General features: G+C 45.1%; 1 protein-coding gene across 8 annotated transcripts in view; it reads right to left on the minus strand.

Annotated features, from left to right (window-relative positions):
* The window catches only part of ZMYND8 (zinc finger MYND-type containing 8), a 120499-nt gene that overhangs the window by 66119 nt on the left and 33654 nt on the right, over positions 1–20726 (minus strand). For 5 of the 8 annotated variants that reach the window (XM_040638427.1, XM_040638428.1, XM_040638433.1 and 2 more), the window contains 5 exons: positions 17109–17257; positions 7681–7899; positions 4701–4814; positions 2445–2537; positions 1217–1304 (listed from right to left, as the gene is read on the minus strand). In XM_040638427.1, the coding sequence (XP_040494361.1) occupies positions 1217–1304; positions 2445–2537; positions 4701–4814; positions 7681–7899; positions 17109–17257 (663 nt within the window). Of the gene's footprint in view, positions 1–1216; positions 1305–2444; positions 2538–4700; positions 4815–6853; positions 7900–17108; positions 17258–20726 lie in introns of those variants that run through there. The other 3 variants (XM_040638432.1, XM_040638431.1, XM_040638434.1) reach the window with 2 other exon arrangements.

Below are 20726 nucleotides of genomic sequence, written 5' to 3' on the forward strand. Positions count from 1 at the left end.
CTATGACATAACAGTTCACACTTCCAAGAATGGCTAAAATTAAAAAGACAGACAACAACAAGTGTTGACAAGAATGTGGAGCAACTAAGACTCTCCTATGCATGGCTAGACGATTGTAAAACGATGCAATCACTTTGCAGAAAGTCTGCCAAAATGTGTTATAAATTTAAATTGAAACCTACTCAATCAGCCAGCACTACTGCTCCTAAGTATTTACGCATGAGAAATGAAAATATATGTCCGCACAAAGACTTGCACAAGAATGTTCACAATGGCCTTATTCCTAACAGCCAAACGCTGACGAAAACCCAAAGATCCTTTCACATCCACAAAGGGAATAGATAAATAAATTGTATGTTGATACAATGAAAAACCACTCATGGTTTTAAAAAAAAAAAAAAGGGAACGAAACGACAGACACACACAACAACATGCATGAATCCCAAAAAAAATTACAGTGCATGCAATTAGCCAGACACAAAAGAATGCATTACAACTACATTGATATGAAATTCCAGAATATGTAAAACTAATCTATAGGGACGGAAAAAACCGAGCAGGGTGGATTTACTGCAAAGGGACAAATGGGAATATAATAGAGTGATGGAAATATTCTAGATTTTATTTGAGGTTGTAGTAACACATTTGAGGCGATTACACATTTGCCAAATTCAGAGAATGTACTCACAAAATGCATTTTATTCCATGTAATTATTCCTCCATTGAAACAAAATTTCTAAAAAGGACAGGTAAGCAGCATCATATAGCCACGAGCCACTATGGATACCAGCTCATCCCTTAAAATGCAGAGGGTCATCGTTCCCTATGCACACATATTAGCAATCTATAAACAAATATTCTCAGTTTGGGGTGGGGGATGGGGTGGCTCAGTTGTTAAGCATCTGCTTCAGCTCAGGTCATGGCCCCAGGGTGCTGGGATACAGCCCCGCACTGGGCTCCCTGCTCAGTGGAGAGCCTGCTTCTCTTTCTCCCTCTGCCTGCTGCTCCCCCTACTTGTGCGCACGCTCGCTCGCTCGCTCGCTCTGTGTCAAATAAATAAATAAATAAATCTTTAAAAACTAAAAAAAAAAAAAATTCTCAGTTTTTGGCCCTAGTGCATGAAAAAGAGAGCATGATTTTTTAGGAAGGGTGGGAGATCCGGCAACACACACGGCATAAACACTCTCTTTTTTTAGGAGCCATCTAAGCCACGCACCTCCATTATAAATGATGCAGTTGTGCAAAATCCACTTTGCATCGGCCAGGAAAGCTTCCGTGCATCCATACATCTTCTTTTTAGCGTTCTGGAGAGAAAAGCCAAGAATCGTAATAGCCCGTGAGTCTATACGAGCTGCAGCCAATTAACACCTGCGTCCCCACATCATTTTCTTAGCAGTCATTTGCCAAATTAATTAATGCTTTTACCCATTTCCCAAGATGCTATTATATCTGAGATCTAGAACTCCATAAAAATGAAGGCACTGAATTCATCACAGTAACCTGAAGTGTTTCCTCTGAGAGCAGCTATCATTTATCAATCAGCCCCTTTCAAGAAACCGGGATATTTTATACAGTGACATGGTTTTTATTCATTGTACCAGCCTCACAGAAGCCTTGTGACGAGGAGCGCAGTGACACACTTCCTATCATCACCATTTTACAGACAGGGATACTGAGGTCTGGGAATGTTAACGAACTTATGCAAAGTTCCAACGCTATTAAGTTGTGAAGCTAGGATTCCAACCCTGTCTTTTCTGAATGCCTTCTTTTCTTGAAAGCCATGAGGGTGCGTGCAGTCGTTCAAAGCAGGTTTTGATTCAGCATTTGGGGGTCAGCAAGAAAGACAATATAAGGTTTTATCCTCATCTGTGCTTTTCAGTACCCATATTTCGTGCCAAAATTTTGAAAATTAGTACCAGGGTGATATGCACAATCTAAAGCGTTCCAAGTGTAATTTTCAGGCTGGAATTTTAGCCTGAACTTTTAAAAGCACCTTCAGGCATTAAAGACATATCCATAACAGTAGAATAAGTTCTAGGAAGCCACATCTTTATCAGCAATCTGAAGTTTCCCAAACACTTAACTGTCCCTTTCTCCTTCCAGCCACCTTCCTTAGCACCCCAGAGAGAAAGAGAAGAGGAGGTAGGGCCCAAATCAATCAAATCACTGATTCGTAGAAGTGTGTCTTTTTCAGGTCAATTTTCAGACAATCACCAGCGAAGTAATATTTGGAGCTAATCAGCAGAATTCAACACTCCCATTACAATCCTTGGAAGAATGACACAAAGTTAAGAGATCAAGAGTTCTTCCATCCAAGTAATAATGGTGCGGAGGACAGGCAGAGAAACCATCTAACTTGAGATGGGGCACAGGAAGTGAGGAAGGGTCTTTAGTCATCTCGGTAACTGTGGCTACAATGGTGAGGTTCGTTGATAGAGGCCAACCTTTTCCAATGTACAAAGGTCCATAGGATGGAAGATGTACTCCGCATAGTCAGGATGCTGTTCCAATGGAACAGGCTTCTGGAAGGCGTCTGTCTATAAAAGAAAAGAAAAGATGCGCACACACACGGAGACAGAGACACAAACCCATCATCACTGTGGAAAACAAAGCATTAATAGTAACAAAGTACTTTCGAAATGGAGACAACTTTTCAGACAATACAGTTCCAGTGGTTTCCACAAAGAATGACCTCGGGGAGTACTAAGCTGGTTCAGCTTCCAGTTCTGCCTCGTAATCAATAATCATGGGGGGGGGGTCCTTGTTTTGTTATTTGTTTCGTTTTCAAAATATATCCAAATAACAGGTCATGTCCTCTTCTATTAAGATTGACAAGAACACACCATGAGCTCCTTTAGAGGAGAACTCTGAATAAGCTTATCTATGTCCTGCAAATACCTATAAACAAAACAGACTGATGGTAAAATGTGGCCACGCCCAGAGATGACACACTTAATAAAAGTCTCCTAAGTGCCAACAGGTATTTGACTCTTGGGGAGAAAATTCAAACAGTGAGATTTTGCTCCTCCTCGAGAAGCCAAATCACCCTCAACACAGGGACCATGTCAAAGTTTTTCATCTTGCACCATGTTCTTAAGCCCCTATGTGAATCTGCTCAAAATGCAAGGACCGGTTTGTTGATGAAGGGTTTTAACTTATCAATATTTAAAAATCTACAAGATTTGGGGTGCCTGGCTGTCTCAGTCGGTGGAGCTGCAACTCTTGATCTCAGGGTTGTAAGCTCAAGCCCCACATTAGGTGTAGAAGATTGCTTAAAAATAAAATCTCAAAATCTTAAAATCAGTCAATCAATCAATCAATATCTAAAACATTTAATTAAATACCAAGTGATACCCAAGCAAGGCTGCCACTTGCAGTCACGAGCCCTCTTTTACCCAGAAGGAAAAATGTGGCCATTGGAAGTTACAAAGATGCTTCAAGATCATCGGCAACTTTCTGCCCTGATAGATTTTGTATCAAACAATTTATGTGAGAAATTAAGGCCTTCTTCGATTTTTCTCTTCGGTTTATAATTCTACAGGGTTGACAACTCTACATGAAACTGTTCTTTTTGTAAAACAGTCCTCAGCAGATATAATTTAGCCTACGGTAAAGCAGGAAGTAATTCCTTGTCACTCAACATAAAAACAACGCTATAGTAAAAAAAAAAAAAAAAAAAAAAAGTTGTTTTTCTTTCCAGACTGAGGCTATCCACGCTTTTGCTTCCATTGACGGAGATTTTGTTACAGAGACAAATAGATTCCCAATTTAGCAACACCCAAATGGCATGCTCTGAATTTTTTTCATGGTATCAAATTTCGGAATATAATCTCAAAACAAAAGCTTGTTATTTTTTTTTTTAAAGAAATTAAGCCACAGTGTCTACTCAATACCCTGAGGGTTCTACAGTGTTGTATATTCCCTTGACTTAGAAAGCAGACTCTGGAGAGATTAACAAAGGGTCACCACTAGCCCATATGGTGCCTTTGTGCAAATTGGAAAGGGAAAACCCTACCCTTTAGGTTTCTCTAGATTTGTCTGTATGAAGAATCATAACATGTTGATTATATGGGCACAACATATTATTTTTACAAACAAGGTAGTTTACGGTCATCCTCCTAAAAAAAAAAAAAAAAGGTCACAAAAAAAACCTAAAACCATAATGACTATGATGGGCCTGGGACTCTGGGGAGGGTAACCACTAGGAAACAGAGCGTGTTAGCTGAATGTGACAGCCTTGCTTTCACATCTGGATTTTCTTTAAGAGGCAAAGGCTATACATCGAATCCCACCAAATTCTCACCCTTTATGGGATTCTCAATGGTTGAGTTTCACTTGGAGGCTCCATCATCAGACCCTGCTTATAAACGAACCGGGTTGTACTCCATTCTCTCACTGAAACGGGATTTTACTAACTCCAGTGGGAAGCAGCACAGAGCCTCCTTACCCGATGGGGTCTGGGTATGAGTTTTCACTTCACGACCAATCAGAATTTTAAATCCCCACCAACTTTCTACTGCATGTCATTCCCCCGTTAAACTCTTTGGGGACACGGAGTGCTCACTACAGAGAATTAACTAAAGGTCATCATACTTTTATTTAATTTTTTAGGTATTTGAGCCGGGCACATAAGAAGACCCAAGGAGTCCGCACAGGTGTATTTTCCATGTATCTTACACCAAGAGGAGCTTCCTTCTTACCCCCGGCTGTTTCATTTTCTGAATGGCAAACTTGAGCAGGTAGGACAACTGTTCGATGGTGAGCATTGTCATGGCCTTACTCTGAGTCTCGATGCACTCTGCTACTGTGATCTTCTGCAAGTCAAAATCACACAAATGTTCAGTTAGAAAGAAGTTACTATCCCTGTACAAAGTTCCCTTTCCTCCTAATTTTCCAATAAGCTCATAATAAGTCCTTTCCATCCAGAATGAGACTAGTTGTTTCGCTTGAGAAGGACTCCAGTCTAGCTGCCCATACACTGGATCAGTGGATAAAAACAAAGAGGCACACCAATCCACTGATAATGACCTTATCTGGAAGTGTTTTTGCTCATGAAAGTGACATCATCTGAGCAAGAGGCAGGTGGGCAGGGACCTGAAAAAGCATCGTTGATTACAACCGTGGGTTTCAAGAATGGGATGTGAAAGGAAAGACCCCTGATGGTTTTAGGGTGATCTCTGCACTCAATGAATCAGTCACCTAACTTGATCCTCTTAGTGTTCTGGGCTACCTTTCAGGAAACTGACAAGGCAGTAACTCAATGACATCACTGATGGAAAAGGACCGTCTTCCCCGTAGGAAGAATCCAAGGGATGGTAGAGAACTAAACATAAACATGACTTCATTTTCTGTCACCACGGATGTGAACCCACTCAGGACATTCTGGCAAACTACACAAGACGCAGAGTCTAGCTGTCTGTCTCCGTGGGAAATAAATGTCATTCTGAAAGGGAAATTCCCATCAAAGAAGAGGCCCAGAGAAATGTCTGAAACCACACTCTGCTATGTCAATCTGGTACCATATCCCAGAGCTCCAGACTCCTTATGTAGCAGCAACACCGAAATAGCAAAGTCTGATGATGTCAGGAAACACTCTTTAACCATCTGTGTAGGGAGAGCTGAGAAAAGTTTTCTCCAATTAATCTTGATTTAGTTTCCATCCTTCATAGCTCTGGATCCTCCAAAAGGAACTTTCAGACGTGTCTGGTTGGTTGTCGAGGAAAAGGGCAACACACAAGTTGCTCAGAAACTGCAACAGGACGTGACGCACATACCTAACTGCTTAGCTACCCGAGCCTGCGACAGCTAGCCAGGTGCCTACACTGCCAACGCACCCCTGGAAGAAATGTGGGGCCCTAACCCTTAGATGTAGAACACCTGTTTGAATTGCTGTTCGCTTCCAGGTAGCTATCCAGGGCAAACACTTTCACCTCTCCTCTATCCCTGCTCCCTTCCCTCCTGGCTGGGAGCACCTGGTTCCCATGATACAAACAAAGTGCCAGACAAGCATTTCGAGAGGTTTTTCTGCTTCAAGACTGGTCCAATCCTGACCCACGAGGCCAAGGGCAAAGTCAGCTGAAGGCTGGAGGGCAAGGTCCTTCTGCTTGATAAAAAGGGTTGTAAAGAGAAATACTCCTCCTCTTAGAGGGATTTTTGTCTAGGCACACATGATAAGAACCCCAGCAGCCATCTTATGGCCAGGGGTGGGGGCGGGGGACACACATCGCCTCAACAGTGAAACAGAAAGAGTCTGGCTGTGCACAAACTCTGGCCTGGCCCTGCCTCTGGGTTCTTTCTGCACATGACAATAAACCCCTATTGTTCCAGCTGCACCCATCAGGATCTTTACTTGCAGCAAAAGCCACTACCGTTTCTGCAAGACAGAAGGAAACAGATGAAGGCTTCAGCCCCACGCTAACTGTAGCAGAACCAGGTCGAGCTCCGCAACAAGAGGGCATCGCTGAGCGAAGGGTATCCTACACACCTCTCTGTCTCGAGCACCCCAAAGAGAACCAGCGGTCATCTTTCGCAATTTGAGGGGCAGAACACTATGAAAATGTCATCATGTCGATGTGATGTCTAATCTCTTTTCATACAGTTCTCATTTTTCTCCTTTCCCAACACAAAAGCAGTACCACAGACACCATCTCACAGCTTGCTTTTCCACAAGAAAGACATCAGAGAGAACGTTCCATTTTATGCACAGAAAGCTTCCTTGTGTGAGATCAAGCTCTAATATACCTTTGAACCCAAGTGACATTCCGCATTAAATGATGTTGCAGATGACATCATTTGCAGGATCTTGAAAAAGTGTCCTCATTGGAAGTCGCCAAGAATGGAAGACACCTCAGAATTGTGGAAACGGTAATAACTGTTTTAATAAAGGAAAACATTTAGGCTTTCCCACAAAGGAGATACTTATGTTCTTCACTAAGCCAGCGCACTTCTGCTCGGGTTCTGTACCTGCAGCCCCCTCGCCGGAAGGCAGCTCGGCTGGCTCCTCCTCTCCGGTGCACCGTTCTCAAGCCTTAATGAGGCCTTCCCGGGCCTCTTCACTTGAAAGGGAAACACCCTCCACCCGTCTTACTCCCAGTTCCTCCTCTTCGAGTCATGTTATTCGGTTTTTGTCCTCTTCTCCCGAAAAGCACGTCATGCGTGCCTCTTTTGGTTCACAGCCGGATCCCTAGCACCCAACGGGCACTCGAGAAACAGTTGTGGCACGAATGAAAGCATCAGATGACAACCACACGGAGCACACAACCCAAACTGGTCTTCTCGGCTGGGCTACCGACGGACGAGTCAACGATGCAGCAGGAGACAACATCCAAGAAGAGGAAAACAGCATGCGATCTTTTCAAAATATGTGAACTGTTAACAGTTCCTAAGTTAACTTCCGGAATGTTGATTACAGCAGAATTAGAGAAGGCTGCAGATCCCAGAGTGATCCAAAGACCCAGGAAGAATCAAAAACCAACACTCAGTGCAACTGTCTCTGCGAGAGCTGCAGTGCTCAAGCCCCTGCCAATGCCGGTCCCAAAAGGGGGTGACCAGGATAGAGCAAGTGGAAGGCAAGAAATCTTTTTTCCTGAATCTGGATTATTTGAAAATTTTTAAATGAAAAGAAGAAAGAGAAAGGAAAGGACACGAAGCAGATAATGCATTCATCCGTCGGGAACTAACCTCACATTCAGGACAAAACCAGTCCCCCTCTGGTTCCGATGTCAGTCTCAGACACTTAGCGTGATAAACCCGGGGACAGAGCTCACAGCAAAGGACTTGGCCTTCCCGGTGACAAACCCAGCAGTAGAAATCATTCCGTCCATCCTGCGGTACAACATCAACAGGGTCTGTGGTGAGTGGCTGCTTCATATAGTAAAACGGACCATGTCTTAGTTCTGACTGAAATGTAGGCAAGAAAGACAGGTTTGGTTTCAAAACAAATGTGCATTCTCAAAAGGAATTTGAACAAACACATCAAGAACAACAAAAGAACATCACAGCATCCCACACATTCCTTAAATAGTTTTCTTGGGTTACTCTACTAAATACAGAGTTTACAGGTCATTAGCTACTAATAATTTTTGCTCTTCTACTCTTCCCCTCTCTCTTCTATTTTCAGAAGCCATTGATTGAAAAGCTGGTGTCTTAAGAGTTAACAGGCTCCCCTAGCGGAATAATTACAATGGCTACAACCCAGGCATACCCAGGTTCAAATTTTAGCTCTACCAGATGCACGACGACCCTGGGCAAATCTCAACCTCTCAGCTTCAACTTTCTCATCTGTAAAATGGGGATGATAATACCTAATACCATGGTATTCGGTTTGGGATTCAACGGGATGATAAAACGTATGCATTTAACTGGGCTGCTAAATTAGTAATTAGGAGATCAACAAATGGAAGTCTAAACAAAGCCAACACAACTATGGCAATTCGCCCAGGGATTCTTTCAACAGCAGGCTATGGGGGAACAGATCAACTGGATTTGAGTCACCAAAAGAAATGGCCATTCTTTTTTTAAATACCCCAACATATAAAGAATGTGAGCCAACCAGAGGCTTCCTGAAGCCACGATTCTTCAACACAGTAGGTCCTCATAGTTGCAGAGATGCCAGATCTCCTATTCAGAACCACCAATAGCACAAAGATGACACAAGTGGCCACTTCATGGGAATCAAAACCCCTTCCTACTCCAGAATATCAAGAAAAATGTTTCCCTAATGATACATTATAGACTCCAGCAAAGCCACATTCCAAACACATAAGATCACTCAGAAGAAACTGCTCAGGAAAATGTCTATGGGAAATGGGTAACAAATACAGTATTTAAGAAGTACTATAAGAAATTGTGGGGGTAGGGCACCTGGGTGGCTCAGTCGGTTAAGGGACCCACTCTTGATTTCAGCTCAGGTCATGATCTCAGCATCGTGGGATCGAGTCCCACATCGGGATCCACGCTCAGCGTGGAGTCTGCTTGAGATTCTCTATCCCCCACTCCCTCTGCCCCTCCCACCTCTCTCAAAAATATAAATAAACAAATTAAAAAAAAAAGAAAAAGAAATTAGTTAAGTAATTAATTAATTCTGGGGGCAACTGCGCAGCTCAGTTGGTTAAGCATACGATTCTTGATTTCAGCTCAGGTTTTGATCTCAGGGTTGTGAGTTCAAGTCCCACAAGAGGCTCCATGCTGAGCGTGGAGCCTACTTAAAAAAAAGAAAGGAGAAGAGAAGAGAAGAGAAGAGAAGAGAAGAGAAGAGAAGAGAAGAGAAGAGAAAATTCTGGTGGTAAGTATCAAAATGACCCACTAACTGGCTGTGCGACCTTAGGAAAGCTACTCAACCCACTTTGAGCCTTGATACCACGGCTAATAGCTCAGCCACAACCACACTACCTATCACTGACAGTAAGCTTTTTCTCCTGTCATGTCCTTCAGCAAAACATTACAGTTTCCTCCACAAAGATCTCATATGTTGGTTAAAGCCGCATAATTTTTTTTGATACTATGAATGGGATCTTTATTCTATTTTCTAAGTAGTTATTGTTGGTACACAGAAATGTTAGATTTTTTTAATCCTGACCTCCTACACAGGCCATTCTAATCGTTTATTCATTAAAAACATCTGCTCTAAGCAACATCAGTTTTGTCTGTTCATCTCTAGTATTTTTACACTCTTTTTCTTTTCCCCTTATTTTAATAGGGCCCTTATTTTATCCTGGGACCCCCAGGATAATGGGGAAGAGTGGTCAAGATTACAAGCAGTCACGTCTCGTTCCTGGTTTTTATTATGAGGTGTTAAGGCTCTCGAGATGCCTGCTATTTCTACACTTTTTATCAAGCCTCCCAAATTGCTTCCTTAGCGGTTCTTGTTAATCTATCCTTCAAAGCCTCCCTACTCTCATTTCTACTAAGAAAACAACTGAGACTTTTTTTTTTTTAAGATTTTATTCATTTATTTGACAGAGAGAGAGAGCCCAAGCAGACAGAGTGGCAGACAGAGGGAGAGGAAGAAGCAGGCTGTGCACTGATGCAGGGCTCCATCCCAGGACCATGGAATCATGGACCTGAGCCGAAGGCAGACACTTAACCGACTGAGCCACCCAGGCACCCCAACAACTAAGACTTTTAAGGGTAATTGCATAATCCTTGAGCCCAGTTATTTCCCTGGTTCAGTTCAGATACAGGGCTCTATACATAGTTTCCAGAGAATACAATCATTACCATTTTCCCTCCATGTTAAGTGCTCAACATACTCTCATACACACCATCTTCCTTTTATCCTCACAAACCCCCAGAGAGGTACTCAGCATAGACACCACTAGCCTCACTTGACAGATGAGAAAACTAGGTTAAGACAACCCAGCTTTCTCTCCCCGCGATGCCATGTATGAGACAATCCTGGGTGAGGAGAGACTCTAATGATGAAGTGATCCCCTCAGAGAACATTCTCTGTGGGTCAAAATAACTTCTGTTTCATGCAAAGAGCTGAAAAGGGGGGTGGGGGAATCTGAAAATTAGGAAAACAACTAGAAACACCACAGAAGGGGACATGAAAGGAAAACATCTGGCCTCTCACCCTCACACTACTGTCGTTCAGGGCAGAAATTTCTCTGTGGGACGGAGCTGTCCTGTTCATTATAGGATGTGTGGTAGCATCCGTGGCTAGATGCCCGGAGCCCCCCCCCCAATCCAAAACTATAATGATCAAAAATGTCTCCAGATATCACCAAACATCCATGGGGGGCAAAACTGCCCTTGGTTGAGAACCACTGATGTAGAGGGTCCGCTGTCTGCCTAGGAAATGCTTTTTTGCATGTGGGGCAGGAGAGGGTGTGACGGGAGGCTTTAAGGAGGGAGCAGAGGGAGGAGAAGGAAGAGGACAAGAAAGAAGAGGGAGGTGAGGTGTGGAAGGAGGAGAAGATCCTCCTATGGAAAGATAAGCCTCACATACCAAGCAAGAAGGAACTATTTCTAACCTGAGTGAGGTCTTCCAGAATGTTTTTGCGGCTTCTGCAACATGGCAGTGAACCATACTTCAGCGCCTGACTTCCTGTCAGCAAGTTAATAATAGGACAGGAAGAGTCAATCTAAACGAAACTGGAAGAATCGAACAGTCCAGCTAATCTCCCTAACTGGTAACCCAGGTCCTTCCTGTCAAAGAGAAAGCCGTACGGCCAACACTTCTGAAGTTAAGCTCCGTTCCCCCCATGTCCTTGCCCCTACCCCACACCTGGCTGGGAATGGGTGTTCCTAGGGGGGAGTCATGAGGGGTGCATGCCAGGCTGCTCCAAACTCTCTTCGGGATATTCCCTCTTTCCTGAAGCAGCAGCGGTTGCTGCTGAGAACTGGGTGCCTGGTCACCTCCGTATCAATCAGGTATCTGCCTTATCTGCCACGTGTTAAGTGTTTCCTGTTCCATAAAAATAGTCTGATAACAAATATAGAACATTTAAAAAAGGAAAAGCAAATCATTCCAGGTAAAATGAGTTATGATTTTCTCCGCCCTGTGTATAAGGTGTGTTACCAGCCTGCTAGTAAGACAAACAGGTTGCAACCTGTTGTTATTATAGGACAAGTGCAGGCTGTGTGAGAAAATGTTCTTATTTCCCTGCTCTTCCATAGGCGGACTGAACAAGAGAACAGGCTCATTCACTCACTTCTCTAATACCTCAGTATTACACCAACAGCCAAGAAACTTCTTCTCTAAAGAGTTCTATAAGGACCAGAAATAGGGGCACCTGGGTGGCTCAGTTTGTTAAGCGTCTGCCTTCGGCTCAGGTCATGATCCCAGGATCCCAGGGTCCTGGGATCAAGCCCCATGTTGGGCTCCCTGCCCAGCAGGGAGTCTGCTTCTCCCTCTATCCACTTACATTCTCTGTCTCTCAAATAAATAAATAAAATCTTTAAAAAAAAAAAAAGACAGTAAATAGCTGAGGGCTTTGCAGGTCATGTGGTCTCTATTACAAGGACTCAAGTCAGCCACCGTAGCAAAAAAGCAACCACAGACAATATGTAAATGAATGAATGTGGCTGTGTGCCAATAAAACTTTATTTACAAAATAGGCTTTGAGCAGCATCTGGTTCACAGGCTGTAGCTAGCTGACACCTGGTCTACATAAAGCAGAAAATGGGTGGTCTGGCTATGTGTGAGCACAGGGTACATGTGTGAGAAACTGGGGGACCGCAAACTCAAATTCTTACATGGAGCACAGAGGTAACATGCATGAATGAAACCAGTCCTTGTTCCAGCTTTTGTTGTTCTCCATTTAAAGCACAAACACTGCAAAACATGTCTCTGCTCTAAGAAAAACTGCCCAGCCCTGGAGTGTGAGGAATGTCACTGGCATTCAGCCTGGACACTGGCGAGACAACAGGGAAAGGCAGAACTGGGCCCATCTTAAGGGGCAGCCCCGGCTCAGCTCCATCGATCAAGACAGCTAGGCAGATACACACTCCCTGTGCTGCCTGAGCTCAGGGAGAAGCCAGCAAGCCTACAACCCTCTGAACTATCCCCATTGTTAATACACTGCCCCAGCCAACAAGGGACTTCTGAGAATATTTTTAAGTTTTTAAGACAATGCATGAGCCCAACAAAATAAGTCTAGCTCACCCATTTATGATATGTATCTACCCTATATTCAGAGGCAGTGAAGGGGAGCCCCATGATTCCTTTACCATACTTAATCAAAGGTATACCAATGGCCACCAAATCTGTTAGCAGATTATTTCTCAATCCTTCCGTGAAAGGGGGGGGGGGGAGCCCTACCAAAAGGAGTCTTCTAATCACATGTCCCAAGAACTAAAAATTAGACTAGTATTTTTCAGTAAAGGCCCTAATGTCATTTGAGGGAAGATACTTCTTGGGCCATCTACTGCAGGGTATTTGGCAACCTAACCTTCCACAAAATGCCAGGGGCATCCTTCCAGGCTTTGCGATGTCTCCCCCCACCCCAATTACAAGAAAAAGCACCTCCATGTTTTCAAACCTTTCCTACAGGGTGAAACCATTAGACCAAAAGGCTATAAAAAAAATTATAGGGGTGGCTGGGTGGCTCAGTCAGTTAAGCATCTGCTTTTGGCTCTGGTTATGATCTCGGGGGCCTGGAATCAAGTCCTACATTGGGCTCCTTGCTCGGCAGGAAACCTCCCTCTGCCTCTGTCTGCCACTCCCCCTGCTTGTGGTCTCTCTCTGTCAAATAAATAAATAAATTCTTTAAAAAAAAAAAAGGTAATGACAAGCCTTAAGTACTTCTTTCCCGAAAAAAGAAGTGTTTTAAAGTTCCTCTTACAACTCCCCTAAAATTACTGAATTGCTAATACATGAAAAATGGGTGAAATAAGGCCCAACCTTAAAAATTCAACCCCCATCTCCACTTCGTAATAAAAATTCTACCAAAAATGGAAAAATATGGGGGGGTTTTTTTGTTTGTTTTTATAAGGCAAGAAAAGCTTTCTTTTTTTGAACACAAAAAAGAAATTAAAGAAAATGAGAGGAAGGGGAGAAGAATCCTTATATATGCCAAAAGTCAAAGGCATCTGAACCCTGAAAGAGCCAGAGGCAGAAGGAATGAGCCAAGCAGGCAGGGTGGGACACTGGGGAGGGGTGGGGAGTGTGGAAAAATAAGAGCACAGAGGCCCTCTGTTTAAAGGGGAAGGCTCTACTCCACTCCAGCTGTTGCTGGATTTTTTGAGTTTTTATAAGAACCCAAAAATACAAGTTGTTATTTGAAATCTCATGATCTTCAAATGCTGGTGACTAGGAAATTATATTACTGGTAAAACCCAGCACTTGCAGACCTACAATTTGCTTGTAATTCCATAATTTTGTAATGCTATAAAATTCTAAAAGAAAGAAAGAGGAAAGGGAAAGTGTCCAGAGGAATTTTTTAAAGGGATTTAAGTTCCCCTTAAGGAAAAACAGATTGTTACGGGAGGGAGGCTGCCGCTACTATGCAGATATTTTATGCTAGAATGAATTATGGGGTCAAGGGTCAGGAATGTCATTTCTTTGCAGTTAAGCCCATTTCTCCTCTGCCAACTTCTAACTGTTCGGCCCCAGGGAGTTTTAGGGCTGAAAAACAAACCTACAATCAACCTTCTGATGTTTCCAGCCCAAACCCCTATTTTACAAGGTAACTCAATCTCAAAGACGGGCAAGCAACTGACAGGGTCCCACAGTGAGTCTCCCAGACGCAGTGGGGCTAGGAAGAGCCAGATCTCTAAGTTAGAACCGCATTCCCCTGTGCACTGAGCCCCTAAACTCTTCTATCAATACTGAAGATAACAGATTATTCAGGACTGTAATCACGCCCCTTGTCCAGCCCCTTCGAGTCTCCTCTTTTCCACACCCAGCATGGGCTGTGTTTTCATGAGGTGACAGCAGCCGCCAGGCACTGGCCCCCTTCTGAGGCTGCTAGTCCAAAAGGGGACACGGACTGACAAACGTGTCACTGTGGTCACGGGCCATAAGTGTTGAAGAAATGGTCCTAACACATGGATGGGGAAGGGAGAGAAGAAAATGCATGGACTACCCAAGCTGATCAGCTTCCAGAAAGAGAGGTACAAGCCAGTTCCTTAAAAGACAAGTAGGAACTCAAAATGTGTGATGCATGTGCACACACACAGGCAGAGGCCGAAGGAGAAGGCTTTCTGCACAGAGGGGACACTGCCTCATCCCTTCCTGGTAGGAGAGGGTTTGCCTAGCAAGTTAAATTACTAGCGAAGTTAGGGTTTGGGGATTATCTGTGGCCCTCCTGTTTCTTTCTTTTTTTTCTTTCTTTCTTTTTTTTTAAGAGAGAATCTCTCATAGGATCCACACCCAGTGCCGAGCCCGAGGCAGGGTTCGACCTCAGGACACTGAGATCATAACCTGAGCCAAAAATCAAGAGTCGGATGCTCAACCCACTGAGCACCCAGGTGCCCCTTTGTGTTTCTTAGTCTTCACTGCCAGAAGCTATGGGATGGCTCTGGGTGACGGGGATGTGTTGTCAGTGCTTCAAGACAGGCAGCCCTAAGCTCAAATGCGATTTCTGCTTCGCTCTGAGGCCTTAAAGAGACACCTTAACCTCTCTGAACCTCTGTGTTTTCATCTGTAAAATGGACACAATTACAGCCCATTCCCACAGGGCTATCACACACATGAACACAGAAAATTGCCTTACAACAGGAAGTGGCACATGGTCAACCAATGGCTCTCAGTATTACTATCACCAGTACTGTCCTATATGCGTCTCAATCTCCCTAGAAATTTACTTAGGACCCGTGTGTTTCTTCTCTATTAACAGGATTCCCAACTCATTAGACCTGCGCCATTCAACACAGTAGCTATAAGCCACAGGCAGTCACTTGAATTAAAATTAAATTAAAAATTCGGTTCCTCCAAGAAACAGACTCTTAACTACAGAGAAGAAACTGCTGGTGGCCAGAGGGGAGGTGGGCGGGGAGAATGGGGTGGGAATGAAGTCGAGGGCACCTACTGTGATGAGTATGGGGTGTTGTAGGGAAGTGTTGAATCACTATACTGTACACCCGAAATTAACATTACACTGCATGTTAACTCACTGAAATTTAGGGGCGCCTGGGTGGCGCAGTCGTTAAGCGTCTGCCTTCGGCTCAGGGCGTGATCCCGGTGTTCTGGGATCGAGCCCCACATCAGGCTGCTCCGCTTGGAGCCTGCATCTTCCTCTCCCACTGCCCCTGCTTGTGTTCCCTCTCTCACTGGCTATCTCTCTCTGTCAAATAAATAAATAAAATCTTAAAAAAAAAAAAAAAAAAAAAAACTAACTGAAATTTAAATAAAAACTTTAAAAAAAAAAAATGTGGTTTAAAAAAAAAAACAAACAGTCCCTGGGTCACATTTGCCATTTGCAGGCGTTCAATGGCCACATGTGGCTTGTGGCTATTATACCAAACAGCACAGATCTAGAACATTTCTATAGCTGACGTTTCATTATTTCACACATAGTTGGTGTGATTATTTCACTTAGTGTCGAGCCTGCCTTAATTTTTATTATGACTGACATCACGTAGCTCAGTTCATCACCACGACCCTGTGAAATCAGCCGTGATACTACTACTCCCGTTTCAGTGGATGAGCAAACTAGGCACAAAGAGGTTAACTTGCCCACAGCCACACAGCAAAGGCAGAGCTGGCATCTCACTATATAATTTTGAGAATGGAAATAGATTAGTGTGCAGAAACGCACCCCTCTCCCAGCTCTGGGCATTTAACCGTTGCTAGGTTTCTTCCCATGAACGCGACAACCTTGTTTTATTCAACCTCCAATCCCCAGGGCCCGCTTCGGCACTCCGTAATGCACACGATAGATGAACGCATCCCGAGGAATCCCTACTGAAATGCTAGCAGAACCACCGGGGCATCTTGTTTCCTCCAATGCTAGGAGATCTGACCTCATGGCCCACTGAAGCATCTCTCATTTTTTTTAATCAGAAGAGTATCTAGCCTTCATCAGAGAATTTTAAAGCTAGGTCTCTTAAGATCTAAGATGGCTAATGGATAGTCCTATCTAGTTGATAGGTCTTGGCTGCAGAAGGAGCATGGGGTCTAGAAAAGACTCCTGTTGCCCCAGGGTCGATGCACAATGAGACAAAAGGGTGACCAATTACCAAAGAGGACAATGGGCAATGGGCAGAGACAGCAGCTGTGTTACCACAGACCTAAACCTGTTATTTTACAGATGAGAAAGCTGAGACCAGGAGAGGGCCTGCCTCAGCCCCGCAAACACTCCAGGCAGAACTCAGCACCATCCTACTGGCACGGCCTAGCAGGAAAAACTCCTCAGGCCACACGGGGAAACAGCCCTAGAGTGTAAGAAAGACATCCAAGGAAACTCCCCAAATCCTACAGCAAAGTATCTTCAGCTCATCTGGGTCACTGCCCTGTCCCCAAAACAGATCTAAAAAGCCTCTGGAAATTTCTACACAGACCCATTTTGAGCTGCCCTTCTTGTCCTATGCAAATGACAGCTGGAGCAAGGCAGTTGGCTAAAATGCCAAGAGCACGGGCTGTCAGAAACACCCAAAAAACTACAGTGCTTTTCACTACAGCCTTTGTCCTGCTGGTGTGGACGCCATTCCCAGCGGCCCTTTACCTGCTCCTTATTGTTATTGTTCAGTAAGCCGGGTTTCTTTTTCTTTTTAATGGGGCTTGTGGATGAGTCCTGTGGCGAGTGGCCATTGGAAGAATGCGGAGGGCTGGGGAACTTTCTTTTCTGGGCTGTTCTCTCTGTGGAGCCAGGATCTGAAAGAGACACACAGGACCACATATTTTAAAGCAGTCAGGGAGGCTGAGGCCCCCCAGGGAGGGGGTGTGTGGGACACAAGGCACGCTACCCCCAGGCCCAATGCCACCGTAGCGTTCATTCGTCCTCCTGGAATACACTCACCCTTTCCGTTCGGTTAATGGTCTCAAAGGTCAGACACTCATTTTTGTTAAAATTTTAATTCACTGCCAGAATATAAAAATTGAGACACTTCACATAATCACCTAGACTTCTGGCTTCTCTTATAAACAAACAAAATAAAACACACACACATCAGGGCCTGCATGGCCTTATGGACTGATCTGTATACCAACCAGTGAGCTACTTTTCGTTGGAAATGTGCTCTTCATTTTGTCAAAATCACCACCCTTCTCAACTGTGTCCCTGTTGACCAGGTCAGGACCCAGCTGCCCTAAGCTGTGTCACACAGACACCAGTACCATCCACATCCCAAAATAATTCTTCTCTATACCCACGCCTGATGGCAACAGCCAGGAAACGAGGACAGACAGACCAGCAAGGCCACACACTTCCAGAAGTCGAAGGCACACATACTTCTTCGTGGAAGATGACAGCATTCCCTGTGTTGTGCTTGTCTGTGACTCTCCTCCAAAGGGACAGACACAAATGACATTCTCCCTGATTCTCACCAGACACGCCAGCCCCCCACCCTGGCTGATTCCTCCCTTCCCATTTCAACTCTCCCAGCATCTCATTTAAACACAGACACTTCCACCAACAACCCGTCTTCACCTGCAAGGCCTTGGGTCCATTCCATGCCCGCTGGCTGTCTCATTAGTCGGGACGAAATAAGGACCCAGGGTGGTGCACCTTACATGCTGAGAAAGAAGTTACGGGCACGAGGAAAGACAGCTACGTGAGAGGCACAGGGGGTAGGGTAGGATGTGGAATCCAGAAGGACGACGATCCCCAAAGCGAACCTGACGCCGCCGCCTCCTCCAGTTTTTACTTGCGGGCAAGCCCCAGCACGCGGGGTGCGCCGTGCGTCACCGACCTCCGTGTGTGGACAGGGGCCACTGGGGCAGATGAACACGGCCGGTACGGGCGCAGGCGAGGCCTCCTAGGGGCTTTCTTCCGCCTGAAAGAGCATCTTCCAAGCAGGCTCATTAAAGGAGACCGTGAACGCCTTCTGCCAAAGCTGAGCCACAGGATGGAAGGCTCCAGTCTCACCGGGCAACTTCCGCAAAGGCCGAACGAACATTCCGGGGGCTGCACCGACACACAGCCCTGAGAGGAAAGTAAATGCTAACCACGGGCCCCGTGAGGGAGCTCAGACCCCCTGAGTTCGGAGGATCATCCCAGACTTCAAAAGGGAGGGCCAGACAGCCCAAAGGGATGGCCCAGAGGCACACCACAGCCAGTTAGCAGGAAAACTCACGGCAAGGTGCAGCCTGGGACTGGCGTTCCCCTAGAGAGAACCTCCTCTCTCTCATGCCCAGAAGAGATCCTTACCCCACTCCGCCCTCATCCGTGAAAACTCGCCTCCTCCACCTAGAAACACACGCTACAGGGAGCAAAGCACCGCATGATGATTCAAATGAGGCACTGGGTGCTGTGCCTACACCTGGAAATGGCTACAACGTCCACACATCAAGGCCTGGTCTAATAACATACCATAGCCATACAGTCCAATATTTTTTTATTTTATCTTTTTACGTAATCTCCACGCCCAACGTGGGGCTTGAACTCACAACCCCGAGATCAAGAGCCACATGCTCTACCAACGGAGCCTATCAGGCACCCCCCCTTACAGTGGAATATTCCACAGACATTAAGAATAAGGAGGCACCTCTATGCAAACAGATGCATGACTTTCTACACGCGTCTGCATCGGGTTAAAAGAGCAACACGTCTCTGGCACCATTAACAGACTGACACACACACTCCAAAAACGATGCTTGAAATCTTAAGTTCGCACAAGCCTAGAACATTCCCAGATGAACACAAAACTACTACAGAGCTCTCAACTGGGACCAACGGCTAACTCGGGGAGGAAAACATGCAGGAGCGGGGGAGGGATTATTTTTCACTGTGTACCCTCGTGTCCTTTAGTGATCATGAGCAAAGACTACTTTATCAAAATAAGCTTAAAGTGAGGTATTTAGGAGGTTCCATGGCACATAAGAAAGCTGCAGGTGCAAGCCAAAGCCAGTAATGAGCAAATGACGAAGGCCTGACTCAGGATAAACAATGTCACCAGATGGACAAAGTTGGCACTGATCGTCACAAGCTTGGGGACCACAGTCTGGGATTTGTTCAACGTGGAGCTGATAAACCCAAATAACCCTGCTCAAGAGTTGGAGCGTATGTGTTTAAGAAAGGTGTTTTGGGGGCGCCTGGGTGGCTCAGTCGTTAAGCAGCTGCCTTCCGCTCGGGGCGTGGTCCCGGCGTTCTGGGATTGAGCCCCGCATGGGGCTCCTCCGCTGGGAGCCTGCTGCTTCCTCTCCCACTCCCTCTGCTTGTGTTCCCTCTCTCGCTGTCTCTCTGTCAAATAAATAAATAAAATCTTTAAAAAAAGAAAGAAAGAAAGAAAGAAAGAAAGAAAGAAAGAAAGAAAGAAAGAAAGAAAGAAAAGAAAAGAAAGAAAGGTGTTTTGCTTGGGGCCCCTGTGTGCCTCAGCTGCCTAAGCGTCCAGACTCTTGATCTCAGCTCAGGTCTTGATCTCAGGGTCATGAGTTCAAGGCCCACGCTGGACTCCACGCTGGGTAGTGGAGCCTATTAAAAACAGATAAAAAATAAAAAAACAGAAAGGTGTTTGGGGGCCCCAAGGAGATGGATCCCAGAAGAAATGGCACCTCGGCCAGCCCCAAATTGAAAGCAACTGGGCAAAGCTTTTGGTATTTGGTATGTTTTGTTTCATTTGTGGGTAGATTTTTTTTTTAATTTTATTTATTTATTTACTTTAAAGATTTATTTATCTGAGAGAGAGCGAGCACTGCGGGGGTGGGGGGCAAAGGGAGACAGCACCCCAAGCAGACTCCACGCTGAGTGTGGAGCGTGACATGGGGCTCGATGTGGGACTCAACATGGGGCTCGATCTCATGACCCAGAGATCACGACCCAATCTGAAATCAAGAGTCAGACACCCAACCGAGCCACCCAGGCGCCCCTGTGGGTAGGTTTTTAAAGAAGAAAGTACATGAGCAAAGACACATCAGCAGAAAAGTTAGGGGCACATTCAGGACAAAAACAAGTCGTGTGTTTCCATGTTTGTTAACGGAGCACACTGGATTTTGGAAGGGACAGCTTTCCTCATTGCAAGGACCACCTGCGCACCCTCCCACTCACTGCCAGCAGTACTCCCAAACACACGGACAACAAAAAGCACCCCCACATACTTCCCAAACACTCACAGACGGGTGGTACCAGCCTCCTGAAGAATCACTAGAACATGAAAACGTGGTAGATGATCAACACGCCCAGCCA

This window comes from Ursus maritimus, unplaced genomic scaffold, assembly GCF_017311325.1.
Source record: "Ursus maritimus isolate PB19 unplaced genomic scaffold, ASM1731132v1 scaffold_22, whole genome shotgun sequence".
Taxonomy (NCBI): domain Eukaryota; kingdom Metazoa; phylum Chordata; class Mammalia; order Carnivora; family Ursidae; genus Ursus; species Ursus maritimus.